Source organism: Nicotiana tabacum, chromosome 3, assembly GCF_000715075.1.
Source record: "Nicotiana tabacum cultivar K326 chromosome 3, ASM71507v2, whole genome shotgun sequence".
NCBI lineage: Eukaryota > Viridiplantae > Streptophyta > Magnoliopsida > Solanales > Solanaceae > Nicotiana > Nicotiana tabacum.
Window position 1 is genome coordinate 3,590,167 of NC_134082.1, and position 17,954 is coordinate 3,608,120.

Below are 17,954 nucleotides of genomic sequence, written 5' to 3' on the forward strand. Positions count from 1 at the left end.
TAGAGCATGACACAATGTAATCATCTCATTTTTTATTTTATTTTTATTTTTTTCAGTTTAATTTTCTTGTCACTCAATTTCTGCTAGTGGTGTATTCGTTTACAATATAAGTGCACCTTTCATCCTTTTATTAGTTCCACTCAAAAGTCACCACACACTTATTTCCTTCTTACTTCTTTTAGCGCTCTTCTCACAATTAAAGTACTTTAAGAGGTAAAAGGATCAAAACAATGTCAATTAAGAACAAAAGGGTATAGGCTTGTAATGTTGGTGCCAAACAAAAGTCTAAAGGCTCAAAAGGGTTAAATAGGGATAAATTTTATTTTTAATAAGCAATTAAACTCAAAAAGGTCAAAGAAAGCCTAACATCATTTTTCAAACCGAGCATCACCTCAAATTCCGCTTCAACTCACATACCGGGCAAGTTCTAGACACAAGTACAATACATGGACTACACAAATACTCACCATACATGACATATGACTCATTCCAGATCAGATCATCAAGACACTCCATTACGAGCAGTTAATTCAGTAACAAACATACAGATTAAGGCACTTTCAGTGAGATTCAACAATTAAGACTAAACGCGTTACACTCTAGGGTCTAATGTGTTCAGGTGTATCAACGCTATGGGTTCACTTTTCTATAGCTTATAACTCCTTATTTTAGTCTACAAATAAAAAATATAAAACAGAAATTAAAAACTACCTATGCCCGGTTCAAGATAAACCCTTGGAAAAGAACCACGGCTTAAAGAAAAACCAAGGGGGAATTGCTACACTACCTAAAAAATTTAAAAAAATCTTTTTGTCGTTTTCTTTAAACTCACTTCCCTCAAGAAATTCGTCTAAAAGATCCGTCATAGGGAAAAATCTAATTTTTCTTCTACCATTTTCAATTTTTTTTTCATATAAAAAAAAATTAATCTTCTAAAATACTACACAACTACGAAGAAAAGAAATAAGAAGCTAAAATACTAAAAAGCTAATTATCCAAAGGAATTCTCCCACCCCACACTTAAAAGAGTGCAATGTCCCCAATGCACAAATAAAGCAAAAATAACAAGGGTGGACAAGAAACTCCCTGAAAGGCCAAAGACCGAAGCACTGACAGCTCACGGGGTACTCAAACTTCTCCCAAGGATGGTCCTTTGTGCGGGTACCTCACACTAGTTCCAACCAGCTGGCTCGCATTTGCACACTTTCAGTGGCTTTTCTTCTATGCTCATAATCCTACAAAAAAAATGCTACAAAGATAGAAAAATAAAATAAACAAAAATAAAAGAAAGCAGTAAAGTTGGGTTGCCTCCCAACAAGCGCCTAATTTAACATCGCGGCACGACGTGAACCACTTTTTGCCTCCACCTTGAACTTATAAATTGAGCCCCCAATTTGGCTTCAAGCTTTTTGCTATGCTCTAGGGGTGGTGAGACAATTTAACAGGGTCAAACAACCAATATTGTGTTCTACACTTATTGGCTTTCAAATGAGGTATGTAATTATGTCTCCCTGGCATGATAAATTCCTGAATATAAGCACCCATGTCCTCGTACATTGGCTCCCCAAAAGGCTCAGATGACTCGATTTCCATGTAATCATCCAAACACAATGTTGAAAAATGTATGGAATGAGGAGCAGTACGCCCTAACACTAGAATTGTATCACTAGTTACATCCTCATATGTACACACACTAGAGTCTTCAAATATAACATTATCTACTTCCTCACATGACTCTAGAGTGCTTTCCTCAACATGGACATCATTAATAAAAGTACGCTCGAATGATTGACTCTCCAATTTTAGCTCCTCGAATTGGCGTATAAGCTCTTTTTCAGTTTCACACAACTCAGAACTATTTTGTTAGGCATTAGACGCATCAACCTTTGCAATCAATTGAGCTCCCAAGTCATGAATAACAGTGCCAAATTTTTCGATCTCTTGTCTTATTTCAGTTCTTCCTTCTATTAGGTCTTGTATCCTATCTGTAATTATCTCACATTGAGCCTCATATATCTCCAATCTTTCAGCTTGTTCCACCCGCCAAATTTGACTCAAAATCTCCTCTTTTTCAAAATTTTCCTCTTGCTGGTACTCACTATCTTCATTCAATTCTTCTATATTGGCCTTCCTTCTTGTGATTGTTTCCCTCATTCTTTTCATATCTTTTTTGAGTTCATCCTGTTGCTCTGCTACTTGCTTTAAAATATCCCTAATATATGCATCAGGTTCCATATCTTGTACTTCATTGCCCCTATCAAACTCACAAACATTATTAGAATGATCATAATAAGGACTCCGAGAAGGATGAAAAGAATTAGGACAACCATCCCAGTGGCCATCTTGACCACCACACATATTACAAATATTCCACTCAAAGGATTGAGATTGTGCGTACAACTCGTTTCCGGGAACATTCTGACAATTTTTCCACCAGTGCGGTCCTCCACAATATGGACAAGGATCATCAAAATAAGAATAACCATCATTCGAATAACTTTCATTCCAAGATTCCATGTTAAAATAAATAAAAAATATTAACTAAACTAAAACAAAAAAAATGAATAAAAAAAAACAATTCAATGTCTAATCTAGAAGAATAGTTAATTTCTAAGTCCCCGGCAACGGCGCCAAAAACTTGTTGCGACCTAAACACTCACGCAAGTGTACGCGATCGACAAGTAATATAGTAATAAGTAAAGTATCGTTCCCACGAGGACTTGTGATTAACCTATCAACTTATGCAAACTCAAACAATTATCGATTTAAGCTAATTCATTACAAAATACATAAATAACCAACTTAAAACTTGACTGGTAATTTTACAATAATACTACACAAAGTTACTACACAACTTATACAATTTTCTTTTAACAATTAATAAGAGAGATATTTCGGGGTCATGGGCTTGCTTGAGATCATGCTACGCTTTTAGCGTAAAGATAATTTATTGAATTATCTAGGTTATTGATTATAGGGTTAATAATATCCATAAGAATCTGTCAATTTCTTATGCGCCTATTCAAGTTAAATTAATACCTATATTTCTATGGTATTAATATTAACTCAAATGCATTTACAAATCCTATTTCTCAACCAAGCAAGGCAATTAAGTATAGCTCTATCTTAATTGCGAATCTTTCACCCGATGCCCAGGATCCGGATCTTGCTCTATTTGATTCTATATGCAATCAAGAATTTCCTTTTTCAAGTTTAACTCAAGATTCGTAAATAATATTTTACTGTTACCTACTCAGTAAAATAGTTAACAGCAGAATCAAATAAACAACCCATAATGATAAATTCAAGATCATCAATTTAAGCTTCAAACAACATAATCATCTAACACCCATAACCCCAGAATACTTGGGTATTTAGCTACTCATAATTATACAAATATCAACAATAAAAGTCTTAAACATAATATAAGTAAATACAAGAAGAAAGTTTAGAAAAACTCTTTTAGTTCTTGCTTCAAGATTGTAATCCCCTTCTTTTCTTCACTTCAAGATTGAGTCTTCTCTTCACTTTCTCTCTCTAAAATTATTTCTTCCTCTAAAATCTGATCTTCACAATAATGGAGTTGTTGCTTTATGTAAATTGAGTAGGATTAAGAAGGAATTCCAATTTTAACCCTAAATAAAGTCTCTCCGGATAGGACTCGCGCGATAGTTCGCGCGCTTCTCTTGGCTTCTAGGTAGAAACACTCGCAAACTATTGCGCGAAGTTTGGAAGTTAACGCAATAGTTCGCGCGCTTCAGTAGCTCAATTTTGTCCATTTTTCCGTCTCGTCCTTACGCACACTCGACTCCTAAGGGTTGTTCTTGCTCATAAATCATTCCAATCTCCTCTTGAAAGCATCATTTAGGCTCCTCATCCTGCAATGTATACATATCACAATTAGAGCCTATTTTTCATCAATTAACCATAATATGTCATCGGAATATAATCAAGCGGAAGCATAAACAATAGCTAAATCACCTAGATTTCGCCTATTATCAGTCATCTTTCCTGATATAATTAGATTATAGAAGGCCGTGGCCAAAAAGCCTTTCATCAATTAGTCCAACTAGGATTCAAAACTTTCAATTATCCTTAAACCGATATTCATGATAGGTTTGAGATAATCATCTTTAAGCTCTACAGATACAACTATATTGGTTCCATGTGACACAGGCTTATCATTACAATTCTTCAACCTCTTATTTATCCTCCAAGTGTCTTTTTTCGATTCAATTCAAGATTGGACAAGCTTTCTAAAATCTAGCCAAAAACTCTGTATGCATGTCATGTCACTAAAATTGGCGTAAAAGAACTATATATGCAACAATAATTAAACACAATGGATTAAAGTGACACAAAGCAAGAAATTTCACTTCATTGATTAAAGGATAGATAGGTTTGATGATAGGACAAACAAATAACATCTGGATCACAACCTCGAAGTAATCCATATGATAGAAATAATGACAAAATAAGTTACTAAGACTCCTTTCCGGCAAGGAGAGCATTGACTTTCCAATTACCAAGTTCGACATCTTAGCTATGCATTTGCACATCATCATCAAACAAGACCTTCAATAATTTTGAACGCATTGCATTCAGTGGACGGGTTCTTGATCTTTTCGTCAAACTATCCTCATATACTTTAACATTGTAAATCATCCAAGCATTGCGTGTGTTGTCATGACATTTAGGGTGCAATTATCTTGAACCACGATCATCCCTTCTTAAATCATCATTTCTATTTCCTTTTTTAAAACTCGACAATCCTCAGTGCTATGCCCCTAGACCTTAGAATGGTACACGCACTGTACAACAGGGTTAAAAACTTTTGCATACGGAACAGGAACACACCCTTGAAACGACTCAATCATGCCACAATGTTTAAACCTTTCAAACAAACTTGTGTAGGATTCTACGATTGGTGTGAAATCGTCCCTCTACTTATATTCCATCTCATACTCTTCTTTTAGATGAGGGTTGTAGGGTGATTGAGAGTTTTGCTATCGCAGATGAAGGTATGTCAAAGCTGGGGCCCGCATCTTTGGCGATTGGATGGTTTGGCATACGATTGAGCATTGATTGTTGCATACTGTGGAGAACCTGAGTATCGTGGATCCAGAGGTTGAGATGCTCCCCTTTGGCCTCATTTTGCTTGTGATGTCATCCCGGCCTCCTCATCTTTCTTCTTTTATCCAGGCTATTCTGTATTTCTTGGATGGTTGCTTTGAGAGCCATTTGACTTATAATCCGTCCTGTATTGAGGCTATTGTCGACCATTTCTCCTATCTTGATTGCATCAGCAAAAGGTCTGCCCATTGCGTACATTATATTTTGAAAATAATCAGGATCTTGAGCCTGAAGGAAGACAGTGATTAACTCACATCCATGGATGGCTTAACTCTAGATGCTAGCTCTCTCCACCTAATGGCATACTCCCTAAAGCTTTCAGTCGGCGTTTTCTTCATATTAGACATGGAATTGCAATATGGCGCAATATCAATATTGTACTAAAATTGTTTGACGAAGGCCTGGGCCATGTCGTCCCAAACATGCCAGTGAGAGATATCTTGTTCAATGAACCATTCAGAGGCTACCCCTACCAAACTCTCCCCAAAATAAGCCATCAGCAACTTTTCATTTCTTCCTGCAGCCCTCATCTGGTTGCAGTACCTTTTCAAGTGGGCGATACGGGTCACTGTGTCCATCATATTTCTCGAATTTTGGGGTCTTGGACCCTGGTGGCAAATGGGTGTGAGGGAATATGCATAGATAATTGAATGGAACACTTTTGTGACCACCTATTCCTTGTATGTTCTTTATGTTCTGCTCAAGGCTTTTCATTCTTCTAGCTAACTCATCTGGCTCACCTATCTTGGCAACCTTTTTCATTTCTACAGGTGACTCGTACAGAGAAGTCTGATTGTATGGAGCCGAGACTCTGAAAGCCATGTTTAGAGAGTGGTATTGTCCATCATAAGCATGAGATGCCAGCTCATTATTTGGCTTCGTCACAGGATGTGATAGCAGAATTGTATACACACGCATGCTAGACACGGCGAGAGGTGTGTTCCTAACCTGTGCGGTAGGAGGCTGCACATTAGATGTACTAGGGCCGACATGAAAGCTGTAGTTTGGCACATACCCTGGTGGTAGAATGTGATCACTCGTTGCAGGGAGATGTGGTTGAGTAGCTAGGGGTATGGTGAAAGTTCCCTCTGAGGGACCCTGAGGCGGAGGTTGACCGGAGACCCAAGCCTGATACATATGAGACATTTGTTGTTTCAATCTTCTTACTTCCTCCGACTCTTGCTCAACTAAGCGACCTTGGGACTCGTCACTGACCAACTCGATTTCATCATTGTTAGCCATCAATACCTTTCCCTTAGATCTGGTGAAGTAATGATGTGTTGCCAGTTTCACCGCAAACCAACCACCTTAAGCTTACTTGATAAGAGACAACAAACGTGTTGGGATTAAGCATTTTACAGATATGAATCACATTTAATATGTCATGCTCCTAACATCAAACATGCTTTTGGAAGGCTTCAATGTTTCATTCCGGCTTATCAGGTTGCTGCTTATTGACGCTCTTATTTTCTTCTCTCTACTTTTTTGCTTTTCTTTTCACTCGCCTCATTTTGATCGTGAAATTTAGAGCCATTGAAGAATATTTTGATCGAACCTTTTGGAGGTTGCCTACTTATCATGTCGCCTCATGAATCAGATTATTATGTAGTTCAGGAAAATCAGGAATAAAGTAAACCAAGTAACTCTCGTTTTTTTACTCATATACAAATAAATCCACGAAAGCTCCTAACAAGGAAAATATTTTTGGATTTTTTTTGGTAGAAAGAAAGGCTTCAAAAGAAGAAAGAATTTTTTAGCATTTTTTTTTTGGATTTCAAATTTTTTTATTGAATTGTTGAAAGAAAGTCTTCTAAAGAAGAGCGATTGTTTTTTTTTGAATTTCGATTTTTTTTGGAATTGTTGAAAGAAAGAATTCTAAAAAAATATTATTTTTTTGGATTTTAAAGCTTTTTTAAATATTTTTTTTTTGTTTTTGGAATTTATTTTTAAGTAAAGACTTCTAAAGAAGAAATAAAATATTTTTGAATTTCGAAGTTTTTTGCTTTCAATTTTCAAAAGAAAAACTTCTAAAGCAAAATAAAAATATTTTGGAATTTAACCCTTTTTTGGAATTTTTGAAAGATTTTTTTATTTTTGGATTTTTCATTTATTTATTTTTTTGTAATTTTCCAAAGAAAGAAAATATTTTTGAATTCTTTTGGATTTTTCAAAATTTTGGGTCTCTAAGAAATTATTTTCTAAAGAAGTAAGTAAAGGGAAATATTTTTTGAATTTTTTTTTGTTTTGAAAATTGGGGGCCGGAACCGATGAAGTTTGCCTACGTATCTCACATCTGGTGAGAATTAGACACGCGTAGTTCAGTCAAACCGACTATTTTTCTCTTTTTGATTTTTATGAAAATTAATCTTCACGCCAGACCACTACAAAGTTTTAGTAAAAAAAGAATTATCTGTACCAAACTAAGAGAATAATTTTTTTTAAATACCGCTAAATTAATTTTCTAAAGCCGGTCAAACAATGCAAGTAAGTCTTCCAAATGATGTAGCAAGTAGTACAAAAGTGAACATAATGGTCTCAAAGAGGATACCTGTCTTATACAGACCCGTCCCTTATGCCGAGTTTTGCTAAGTCAAATGTGTGTGATGCACATAAAGCGAACTTACTAGGGATATCTGACATGATGTTTGTTCTTCTAGGTTTAAATCCCAGTGGAGAGGTATCTAGACTGGTTTACTCTAGCGGACAACTCGAGCCAAGGAGCGTCAGCGTACTGGCCGTAGAACGGTTCCGGCTTTACTGGTGGTTCTCCCCACCTAAACATATGTGACTAAATCCTTCACCAGGAGCAGGTCTGCACACTGTCTTTGTCTTAGACAGAAAATTTTGTGGAGCTAGTCAGCACATACAACACTATTACATATCAAAAGAGTCAGATTGGGTGCGAGAGAAGACAATTTATATATACAGTTAAAACAATATCAAAAAAGTAAATGAGCGACAATTAGTACATTAGGCTCACATACACAGTAATATCCAAAAATAATAAAATCCAAAATTAATCAATGTACAAGATCGAATTCTTATAGGTCCCCAACAGAGTCGTCAGAGCTGTCACACCTCTTTTTATCCCCAAAAGATAATGTAATATTATGGATTGTGGGTTAAAGGGTTTTTCCAATTTAAGTGACAAACTTGAATAGGAATTAATTTATTTACAGAGTAGCCACTTGGAATTGATTTTTGTCGGTGTCCCAAGTCACCTTTTATTTGAATCCTTATTCAAAGGAAGATTTAATTCTTTTCATGTTGGTCTGCGAAAATAAAGTTCGGATAAGGAATTCTGTTAACCATGGAGAAGGTGTAAGACATTCTCCGAGTCCCGTGGTTCTAGCACGGTCGCTTTATTAACTTGAACTTGGCATGAATTAATTCTTGATAAATTGTGATTTATTTGCCTTAAAAAATACTATTGTCTAGCACTGCTTAATAATTTATTTTGACCGAGGAATGTGTAAGCACACATGGTCCTTATTTGATTATGCGCATTTGACCTAGGAACGGATATGAACACATGATCAAATACGATTAACTAGAAAACACGAATTATTATTTTAGAGTCAAGGAGAGGTGATGCACACATGACCATTTTTATTTTAAAAAAACGATCAAAGATCGTGTGAACACATTGTCTATATTTAGAGCGTCCTAAAATTGCATTGTATTTAATTAACTCATTAAAGGTTATTAAGCTATTAAACTAGTAAAAAAATCTGATTTTGGAACTAATTAGTAGGGGGAAATATAGAAAAATAATGTTGGGCCAACTTTTATTATTTTAAAGAAAAAAGCTATCTTATTGAAGTAAAAAGGGACTGCTTGTTAAAAGATATGGGCCAGCTTTGTTATGATTTAGAAAAGAATAATTAATTAATTCAAACTTTGATTTACTTAATCCTACTACCTAGTTAACTTGCTCAAATAAAATTTCAATTTAAGCAATTAGTAAGTCTCGTTCTCAATATTCAATTTTTCCCACATATCAGATTATCTAAGACAACATATCTTATTTCAAGATTTAACAAAACACTAACAAATCAAACAATATTTTTATTTGTTGATGAACCATGTTCCATTTATCATTAAAAAATCACAACATATCCAGTTTTCTTAAGAACAAAATAACTAAACATCCCGATTCACATCATGTAATTATTCAATGAATTTCAAAAGATTAAATGTCAAATAAAGATACTACTTAACAGAGGACAATTTCACTAACGAGCTAACTGTACGGATTGTAACCGACATAAGCTACCCAAAATATTCTTTCCACTAATTCTCTCCATTAAAACTTCACCAGCACACTTCATGCACTCACAAAAAAAAATATTCTTTCTAAACCTTACTAGCATACTCATTATTTAAACCTACATATTTTTCACACTTTCATCAACAATTAATCCAATGACAGGAAAAATATTTTTTCAACATTTGAAAGGAGAGTGGAAATAGTTTTAAATTGAAAAAAATAAACTAAAATATGCCCACCATGAAATTTACCGTTTAAACAACAACATAACTTGTGTTTCCGAATCTAACAACTTGGCAAAAAAAAAAAACAGAGTGAAAGCTTTGCCATATTGATAGCTATTATATTACAAATGCTCATTCATACGTCAATCATAGTACCTGAACTGAATGTTATTCAAGGCATAGCTTAAAATAAGGAAGCTTGAATCATCTCATTTTCATTCATTCTTGACCCAAAAGTAGTACATTAGTTGAGGGAATTACCTGGTCAGCAGAAAATAAGATATCAACCGAGAACGAAATGAATTTTAACAAATAAAGTCAGTAACAACAGCAACGCAACAACAATGTCAACAACAATTTAAACCAAAGTAAACCAAAAACTTGACCAAAAATTCAATGGCTTGAGAAAGAAAGAAACAAGATTGGCTTCAAGCACTTTAAGTATCTTCGCTAAGTCTTTCCACAAGATTGGCTAACACTCAAACAGCTCTCAGGTTTTGCAACTTACTATGAGTGTTCAACTGATATTTTACTCTATCAGATGTGTAAAAAAAATGTTTTTTCCCACCACCATGTGTAAAAGATGTCTTCCTATTTATATGAGAAACAACCAACTTTTCAAAATTAAAAATCAATCTTTTTTGACAGATTTTGCCACAAAAATCTGCTCTTAAATTCAAAAGGCAAGACTTTTTTGTTCAATCTTATCCAAAAGAGTATTTTAACTAAAATCTGCTCTTCACTATTCAAAGATAGACTTTTGTTCAAAAACTGTCCAAAAGTCTATATTTTCTTACCAAACAAAAGACTTTTGAGTTTTGTACTCAAAAAAGTCTTGAAGCAGTAAATAAGCCTCCAAACAAGTACCCTATACTCTCAAGTATTCTTTCACTACATCATTTTCATTAATACAAAACTATTCTACTACTTCAATAAGTGCAAAAACAAAAAAAATTAGAATTTCAAACATCAAAAACTAATGCTAAAATAATTAATAAGAGACAAAGTAAAATCTGAAAAAATAAAAATAAAAATAAAAAATCAGCAATACAAAAAGAATAGGATTATTACCATTTTACAATTCAAGTGGCCAATACAATAGTTGTGTGCCAAGCGAGGGTGTTCGGGGAAGTCGCCGGAATTTGGTCGGATTTTGGTCGCCGGATTTTCAGGTGAAATTGGCATCAATAGCTAGGTCTTGAGGAGCTCTATCTGTTGATGTAGGTATTGTGGGGTGGTAGTGGTTGGAGCTTCAAGAATTTGGGCAAAAAAGTGACGAAAAAGTTTCCTAGATATGAGATTCAAGGAGTTTGAGGGGGGTTTTGAAGGATTTGGTTTTGGAGATATGGAAAGATGAAGTTGCAGAGATTACATGTTGTGAATTTGAAGTGTTCGGAGGTGGTCTGCCGGCGGTAGAGATTTTCGACGACGGTGGAGGGGCGACGGTAGAGAGAGTGAAGAGAGAGTGAGAAGAGAAATGAAGAGAGAGAAATTTAGGCTTAGTAAATGGCCAAAAAATATGATTTTTGGGGCCTTATATACCTATAGGGGCATTGAATAAAGGCCATTAGATCAAAGTGAGATGAAGGGTTGAGATTTGGTCTTGGTCACTTAATGAAACGAGGTAGTTTTGAGGTAATTAAAACTACGTCGTTTTGGACCCTTTCAATGGCAGCCCCTTATCTTGCACTCTTGGCCATTTTATCTTTCAAATTTGGCCAAATTTCTTCCTTAATCCTACTTATTAAACTAAATTTACACAAACAAATAAATTAATTAAATAACTTATTCAAATGATCAATTAACTAGATTGATTCACCAATCGAAAAGTTAGGCAATACCTAAAATGCATAAATAAAAGAAGAATTATTATTTTTTGGTATTTTCATGATAGGAAATATGCAATTAAAGACACAAAATTTGAGAAAAATAATTAAAATAACAAAACACTAATGACTTTAGGAGGTGTTAAAATAGTGCAAAAAATACTAATGACTTTAGGAGGTGTTAAAATAGTGCAAAAATTAGGTGTTCACAATTGAAATAATTAACCACTATTTTTCTGCAACACGGAAAGTTCCAGTATAATATACTGGAGATTGGTGTACCTGTGTATGAACTTCCAGCATATTATGCTAAAACTCCAACATATGGAAAGTTCCAGCATAATATATTGAAGATTGGGGCACCTGCGTATGAACTTCCACCTTATTATGCTGAACCAGTATATTATGTTGGAACTCCAGTATATTATACTGGAACTCTAGTATATTATGCTGGAATATTTTCCGGATTTTGAATAATGTTTTCGTTCAAATTTATCTTTACATAAAAAGTGACTAAATTTCGAGTACTTTTGATACTGTGGCTATTTTTCAATTATCACTTATAAATCTTGCTATTTTTAAACTTCACCCGAAAATTTGTGAGAATAAATAGATAAATTTATCACCTCCTCCACTTTATTATGTGGTAGAATTTGATCAGGCACTCGGTTTGAGATAGAAAAGAAATATCTTTAGAACTTTCAGTATTAAGCATATCGTATGTGTCATTAAGGATAAATGAAAACTTTAAAACTAAATGATTTCAAAATATAAAAAAGTGTTTTTCTAAAACATACTAAAAAGAATGCTACATAAATTAAACCACGTCCCAAGTGCCAATAAAGGAAAAGAATGAAAACAGGCAGATGACCAAAGCTATGATGATTTCTCTCAATGGATTAAGAGAATCATATAACTACTAACTACTATGACATATCAATCCAAACAAGTTGAGGTCGATTATATGAATTATTACAGTCTATATAGTTCCATCTAAGCTTATTGTAAGAGCCGTTTTGCTTTTATTAAAACTAAGATGTTTAAATCTGAATATACATATGAATATTAAGATATATTTAGATTTTAATACCGAATGATTAAGATTGTTCTAATATAAAAATCATTTAAACAAATGCAAATATTGCATCCACAAATTATTAGGGTGTACGATGGTGGTTGTACGGTGGTACTTTAATTATTCTTGAGTGGAAGTGAAAGAGAATAACCATGTACTTTGTGCCTTTGTGGTTCGCTTATCACATACTGATACGGTTCTAGATAGCCTCGGCAAAGCGGAAAATATTGAGAATAACCCTAAATTATCTAGTAGACCATTAATTAGTGCCAAGTCCAAGAACGACCAAGCAAGTACAGACTAAGGATCGAAGTTGCATGATCTTCAATAATTGACTAGAAAGTGTAGGAGAGTCACTTTGAGGATTCGTGCAAAAAATATACCAGGTTTGAATGCTTGGAGATTGAAGTAGCGAAACCCAAGCCAAACCAAAGAAATTAGTTAAAAGTAACAAGCTAACTTTTCTTTTTATATTGAGCAAATAAATAGAAGTGCATTATTTGGAGTACTAGTATAGGGCAAACAAATTGTTGAGAAAATATTTACTTCTCCGTTCCAATTTATGTTATATTTATGCTTTTCGAGATTTAAACTATGTGAATTTTGATTAATATTTTAAAATATATTTTCTCATCATATATTAACATGAAAAGAATTATAATTTATGTAATTTTCGTCTAGTTTTTTATTATCGAAATTTTAATTGTTAAATAATAGATGGATCTAATCCGAGATGTAGCTTAGAGCTTAGAAGAAGCGAAAAGTATAACAATTCGTGCTAGCTAATCAAATGACTAATTAGGATCAATTAATATCTCACAAAGTACATATAATCACAACTACTAGCTATTACAACATTGATATACTATAATGACCATGATCTACATGACTAGTGTCTGTCGATCTTGCCAAGAACTTTTATTTGTTTGTTGTTAATTCCCTTAATCTATTTCTTAATATTCTTCCTAATTCATACTACCCATAGACTTTCTTTTCTTAATTCCCTTAAAGGGAGATTAAATATTTTCACTCTTCAACTCTCAATTTAGTTGTTTTAATCAGGAAGATAAGGCTTGAGGAGTTGAATTAGGGAGCCTTTTAGGTGAAGAGACATAACTTCATTAGTAGATCCTACTAATTTCCCCCCTATGAAAACTGCTGGAACTGAGGCATTACAACCCATTCTCATAAGAGCTTTCTCCATATCTTTTCCCTCAGAATCATGATCAAGTTCATGAACATATGGATCAACACCAAGATCTCGAAATAGTATAGTAACCGCGTAACATAAACAACATGTACTCTTGCTGAAGATCACTACCCCGTACTCTGATGCCATTCGTTGTACTTTGTCCATTTCTTGATAATTAGGTCGTGAAAGATTCGCTTTATGCCCTTGGGATAACAACGAGAGTTGTAGTACGATGAAATTCGATTAAAAAAAGGCGGTAGGGGTAGTTTTTCAAAAACTAGGGTTGCTTTCTTTGTTTGGTTTAATTCACCACTAAGTGGAATCAGACTGTCTGACCCTCAATTGCTATTTATATTGGTTGTAATAAGCTTTCAGTTCTACAAGCCGTGCGGTTTGAAAGCTTATAAGTAGCTAGAAGATAGATTGTCACGAGTTATACTTGAAATTCAGGTATCTGAAAACTTAATGAAAAATAAGGATAAATAGAAGTACTCTTTAGTATACCATCGGATCTAAGTTCAATTGAACTTGAACATCGATCCGATGGTTGATAATTTGATGCTAGAAGAGATGAAAGAGAAACAAAGAGCAAGAAAAAAGATTGGCAAATATTAGGGTTAATTTCTTAGAGGTTGCTTGGAAATGGAGAGTTTTCATTGCTACACTATTTATAAAAGAGTAAAATGGAACATCTAATTTAGTAACTATGAAAGTGGAGTCCTCTATCTAAATTGTAAAGATTCAAAAATTGGTGTGCTTTATTTAGATGCTCCAAAAACTGGAGTACAGCTCTACTAAAAAGAATTTTTCCAAAAAAAAAAAAAAAAAAAACAGATACTGTTTCATTCCACATATATTGAGCAAGTTGGAGAATATAGCACATATATTCTATTTAATCATGCAGTTTTTGAATGTAGAATCTTTGTGGTGGGAAAGAGCTGTACTTATTTAAACCACCTGCAAATTTGTACCTATATGCACTTTCAATATTATTAATAGGATTTAACATTTAACCTATTAAAGTTTTTGATCCGTCTTATTTTCCGGATTACTAATCCAACTTTATGGACCGTAACCTATATTTTAAGTGAGTTAATAATGTAATAACTATTTTGCACTATTAGTATACACTTACCCAGTATAATCTTGATATAATAAGTTCTGAGGAATACAGTATCTATGCGGGCCTTGCCCCTATTTTTGTAGAGGTAGAGAAATTGTTTCCAATACATCTCTGGCTCAAGAAAAGCATAGACACGATAATAATGAAAAAACAACAATAAAAAATAAAATAAAAAAAGCACTATCCATATATATAAGTCAAACTCAATTAATTAATTCCTTAATCACCATCGGAATATTGTATGTGCATGTTAAGATAATTAATTAGACTGATGATTATCCATCTTTATTGAGTTAGTCATATACTATAAGGAATTTTGAAGGAAACGTGGACAAACAACTGACCATGCAAGATTAGACTATAAAAGTGTTATTCTTGAAGATGCATTAATTTATATATATTATGTGTAGTCAATTTCTTAAGATTCTTTTTCCAATATTCTTGGATTTTATTCTATGCTTAAAGATTTATCAGGAACTGAAAAGCGCTCGGTGGCTTTGATTCTTTCTGTTGTGTCCACTCCCAACTTGTATCGATTCTGATAAATACTCATTTGCATCAGACGTTTATATTAAATTTAATAATTTAATCTTAAAAGTTAAAATTATAATAAAAATACATCACTTAACATATTGTTATTGTGTGTTTATTAATTTGATGTAAACATTAAACACTGAATAAATTTTTGTCACCTAGTTATTCTTCCCACATACATACACTTAATAGGCATTTGGACATAAGAATTGTAAAATTCCAAAAAATGGTGAAAAAAAATTTCTAAGTGAAAATAGTATTGGAAATTTAGAGTTGTGTCTGGACATAAATTACATTTGGGTTGTTTTTGAAGTTTTGTGAGTGATTTGAGTGAAAGTTTTGAAAAATAACCTTTTGGAGTTTTTCAAATTTTCAAAAATTTCCAAAATGGATCTTCAAGTGAAAATTGAAAATTTTATGAACTAACGGTGATTTCGAAAAAAGGTAAATGTTTTTTTGAAAAAAAGGAAAAAGAAAATTATGTCCAAACGGCTCTTATTCTTCATAGCACATGGACAAATGACAATTGATGGCCATACACTTGCCATACACTGGTGTACGTGTGACGCAAACGCAAGTTTTAGCCTAAGGGGGCAAAAATATGCCGTACTAATTTTTCATGTGAGTTAATTAGGGGTTAGTTAGCTAATTAATTAAGCTTCTAATAATTTAGGATATCATTAGCCGGTTGAGATCTGGTTTTTCCTTCTTTTTTTTTCATTTTTTTTTAAGGGATGGCAATGAAACTGGACCAGGCGAGTTAGTCGAAGCTAGAGAGGAAGTCGGGAACTAGATTTGATGGATTCTAACTTTTAAATTTGTATGAGAAATTTTGAGAAATTACTATGTTTTAGTGGTTATTAGCTAGTTGTAACTACCATTTACTATATTACTTTTTACAGCTATATTTTCAGGGTTTTTAGAGTGTATTCGATATATTTAAGCTACTGTATGCATTTCTAGGCGTGAAACAGGGGATTACAGCTAGACAGATATTTGTAATCGACTGTATTCACGGCGTAAAACAGGGGATTACAGCTAGACAAATTATTGTATTCGACTGTATTCACGATATGTATTTGTGAATACAGTAAAGTAAATAGCGCAATTCATGGTCTATTCAACTGTTTTTAAACGGAAAGTGAATCAATTAACATAATAGACTCTTAATATAACTCAACAAGCTCAATAATAACACACAAATTTTGTATTTCTAGTTATAAAAAAGATTCTCAACCGAAAAACACCCCAAAAATATAGCAATCTTCAGAGAAATTATATAATTACATTGAATATAGTAAAATACATAAAAATACATTGAATACATGAAGTATAGCAGGTCATCTATAGTGCAAAAACATATGATGCATACTGCAGATACATTTGAATACATACATACATCTGAATACATAAATTATATTAATTAAAACAATTGTATGAATACATTCATGGAATATAGCGAGACAGTGAATATAAAGAAATACATGGAATATAGCGAGATACACTGAAATACAATGGAAAAAAAGATAATGAATACAATGAAATACATGGAAATACAACGAGATACATTGAAATACACTTTAAAAAAAGGTAACAGAATCTTCAAGTTGCTCAGCCCCAAACTCCCTCGTCTTTGTTCAAGAACAATCCTAATGTCGTCTCGTCGAGAGGGCCACGATTCTTACTCGACAGTACCAACAAGTGGAATCTGGCGAAAATCAGGATGCGAAAAACTAAACTCGGCATCGGAAGTGCCGGCGGCGGCGTCGAGGCCGGAGAGAAAACCCTCGTTTTGGAAACTTCCAGAAGCCCTACCGATCTGAGAAGAATCTAGAAGGAAGTTGTGTAGGATTTATGAAATCGTTGTCCCTATTACTACTCGCCATTACTAAGTGGACAGAGGGAGTATTAATGGTGTGTTTCAACTTTTAAGTTTGACCTTTGGGATACTGAAATGGACTCGTATTCAATTGATTACACCCTCTACACTGATGCATGGAGAAAACTGGCGTTGAGAGAGAAGCTGGAGAAAAATCTGAAAGAATGAGCGAGAAAAATAATACAAAGCGTATTTTATGGCTTAGGATAGGAGGTGACCATAAATAGATATTTGACTATAAAAATCAAAAGGTAGCTATGGAATATAATTTTTTAAAATGGTATTTATTTAAAATAAATAAGGTATCAACCTTTGTTATAGGAGGTAAAAATTCCAATTTGTATCAACACCTTCTAATTTTAAATTTATGAGTTCATAATTTAACGATTATCCGTTAAATTTTAGTGATTTTTAATTTATATATTTATGTCCTAAGCTCATAACGGGTTTGAGCTATGAAAACAGCCTCTTGCAGAAAATGCAGGGTAAACTACACACAATGCACCCTCATGGTTTGGCTCTTCCCTGAATCTCGCGCATAGCGGGAGCTTAGTGTAGCGACCTGCTTTTTTTATTTTTATTTTTATATATTATGTCCTAAGCTCATCGAGAACATGATCCTTGATAGGAGTTTATGGAGGTAGAGGATTATGATAGAAGGTTATTAGGTAGTCGAGCGATTTATATCTTCTTTGTGG

General features: G+C 33.7%; 1 protein-coding gene and 1 long non-coding RNA gene across 2 annotated transcripts; both read right to left on the reverse strand.

The window, feature by feature from the left end:
• Nucleotides 1–3,282: 3,282 nt before the first annotated feature.
• Nucleotides 3,283–11,118, reverse strand: LOC107808603 (uncharacterized). The gene is made up of 4 exons (XR_012707367.1): nt 10,699–11,118; nt 9,784–9,888; nt 7,682–7,962; nt 3,283–3,878 (listed from the first exon to the last, which is right to left on the reverse strand). It is a non-coding gene; the product is annotated as an uncharacterized LOC107808603 (long non-coding RNA).
• Nucleotides 11,119–13,582: 2,464 nt separating this feature from the next.
• Nucleotides 13,583–13,885, reverse strand: LOC142174679 (glutaredoxin-C13-like). The gene has a single exon (XM_075240702.1). The coding sequence runs from the start codon at nt 13,883–13,885 to the stop codon at nt 13,583–13,585; it is 303 nt and encodes a 100-aa protein (XP_075096803.1).
• Nucleotides 13,886–17,954: the final 4,069 nt, after the last annotated feature.

What these genes read in the sequence shown, in the direction of transcription:
- LOC142174679 (XM_075240702.1), bottom strand. Translation starts at nt 13,885, where the DNA reads ATGGACAAAGTACAACGAATGGCATCAGAGTACGGGGTAGTGATCTTC.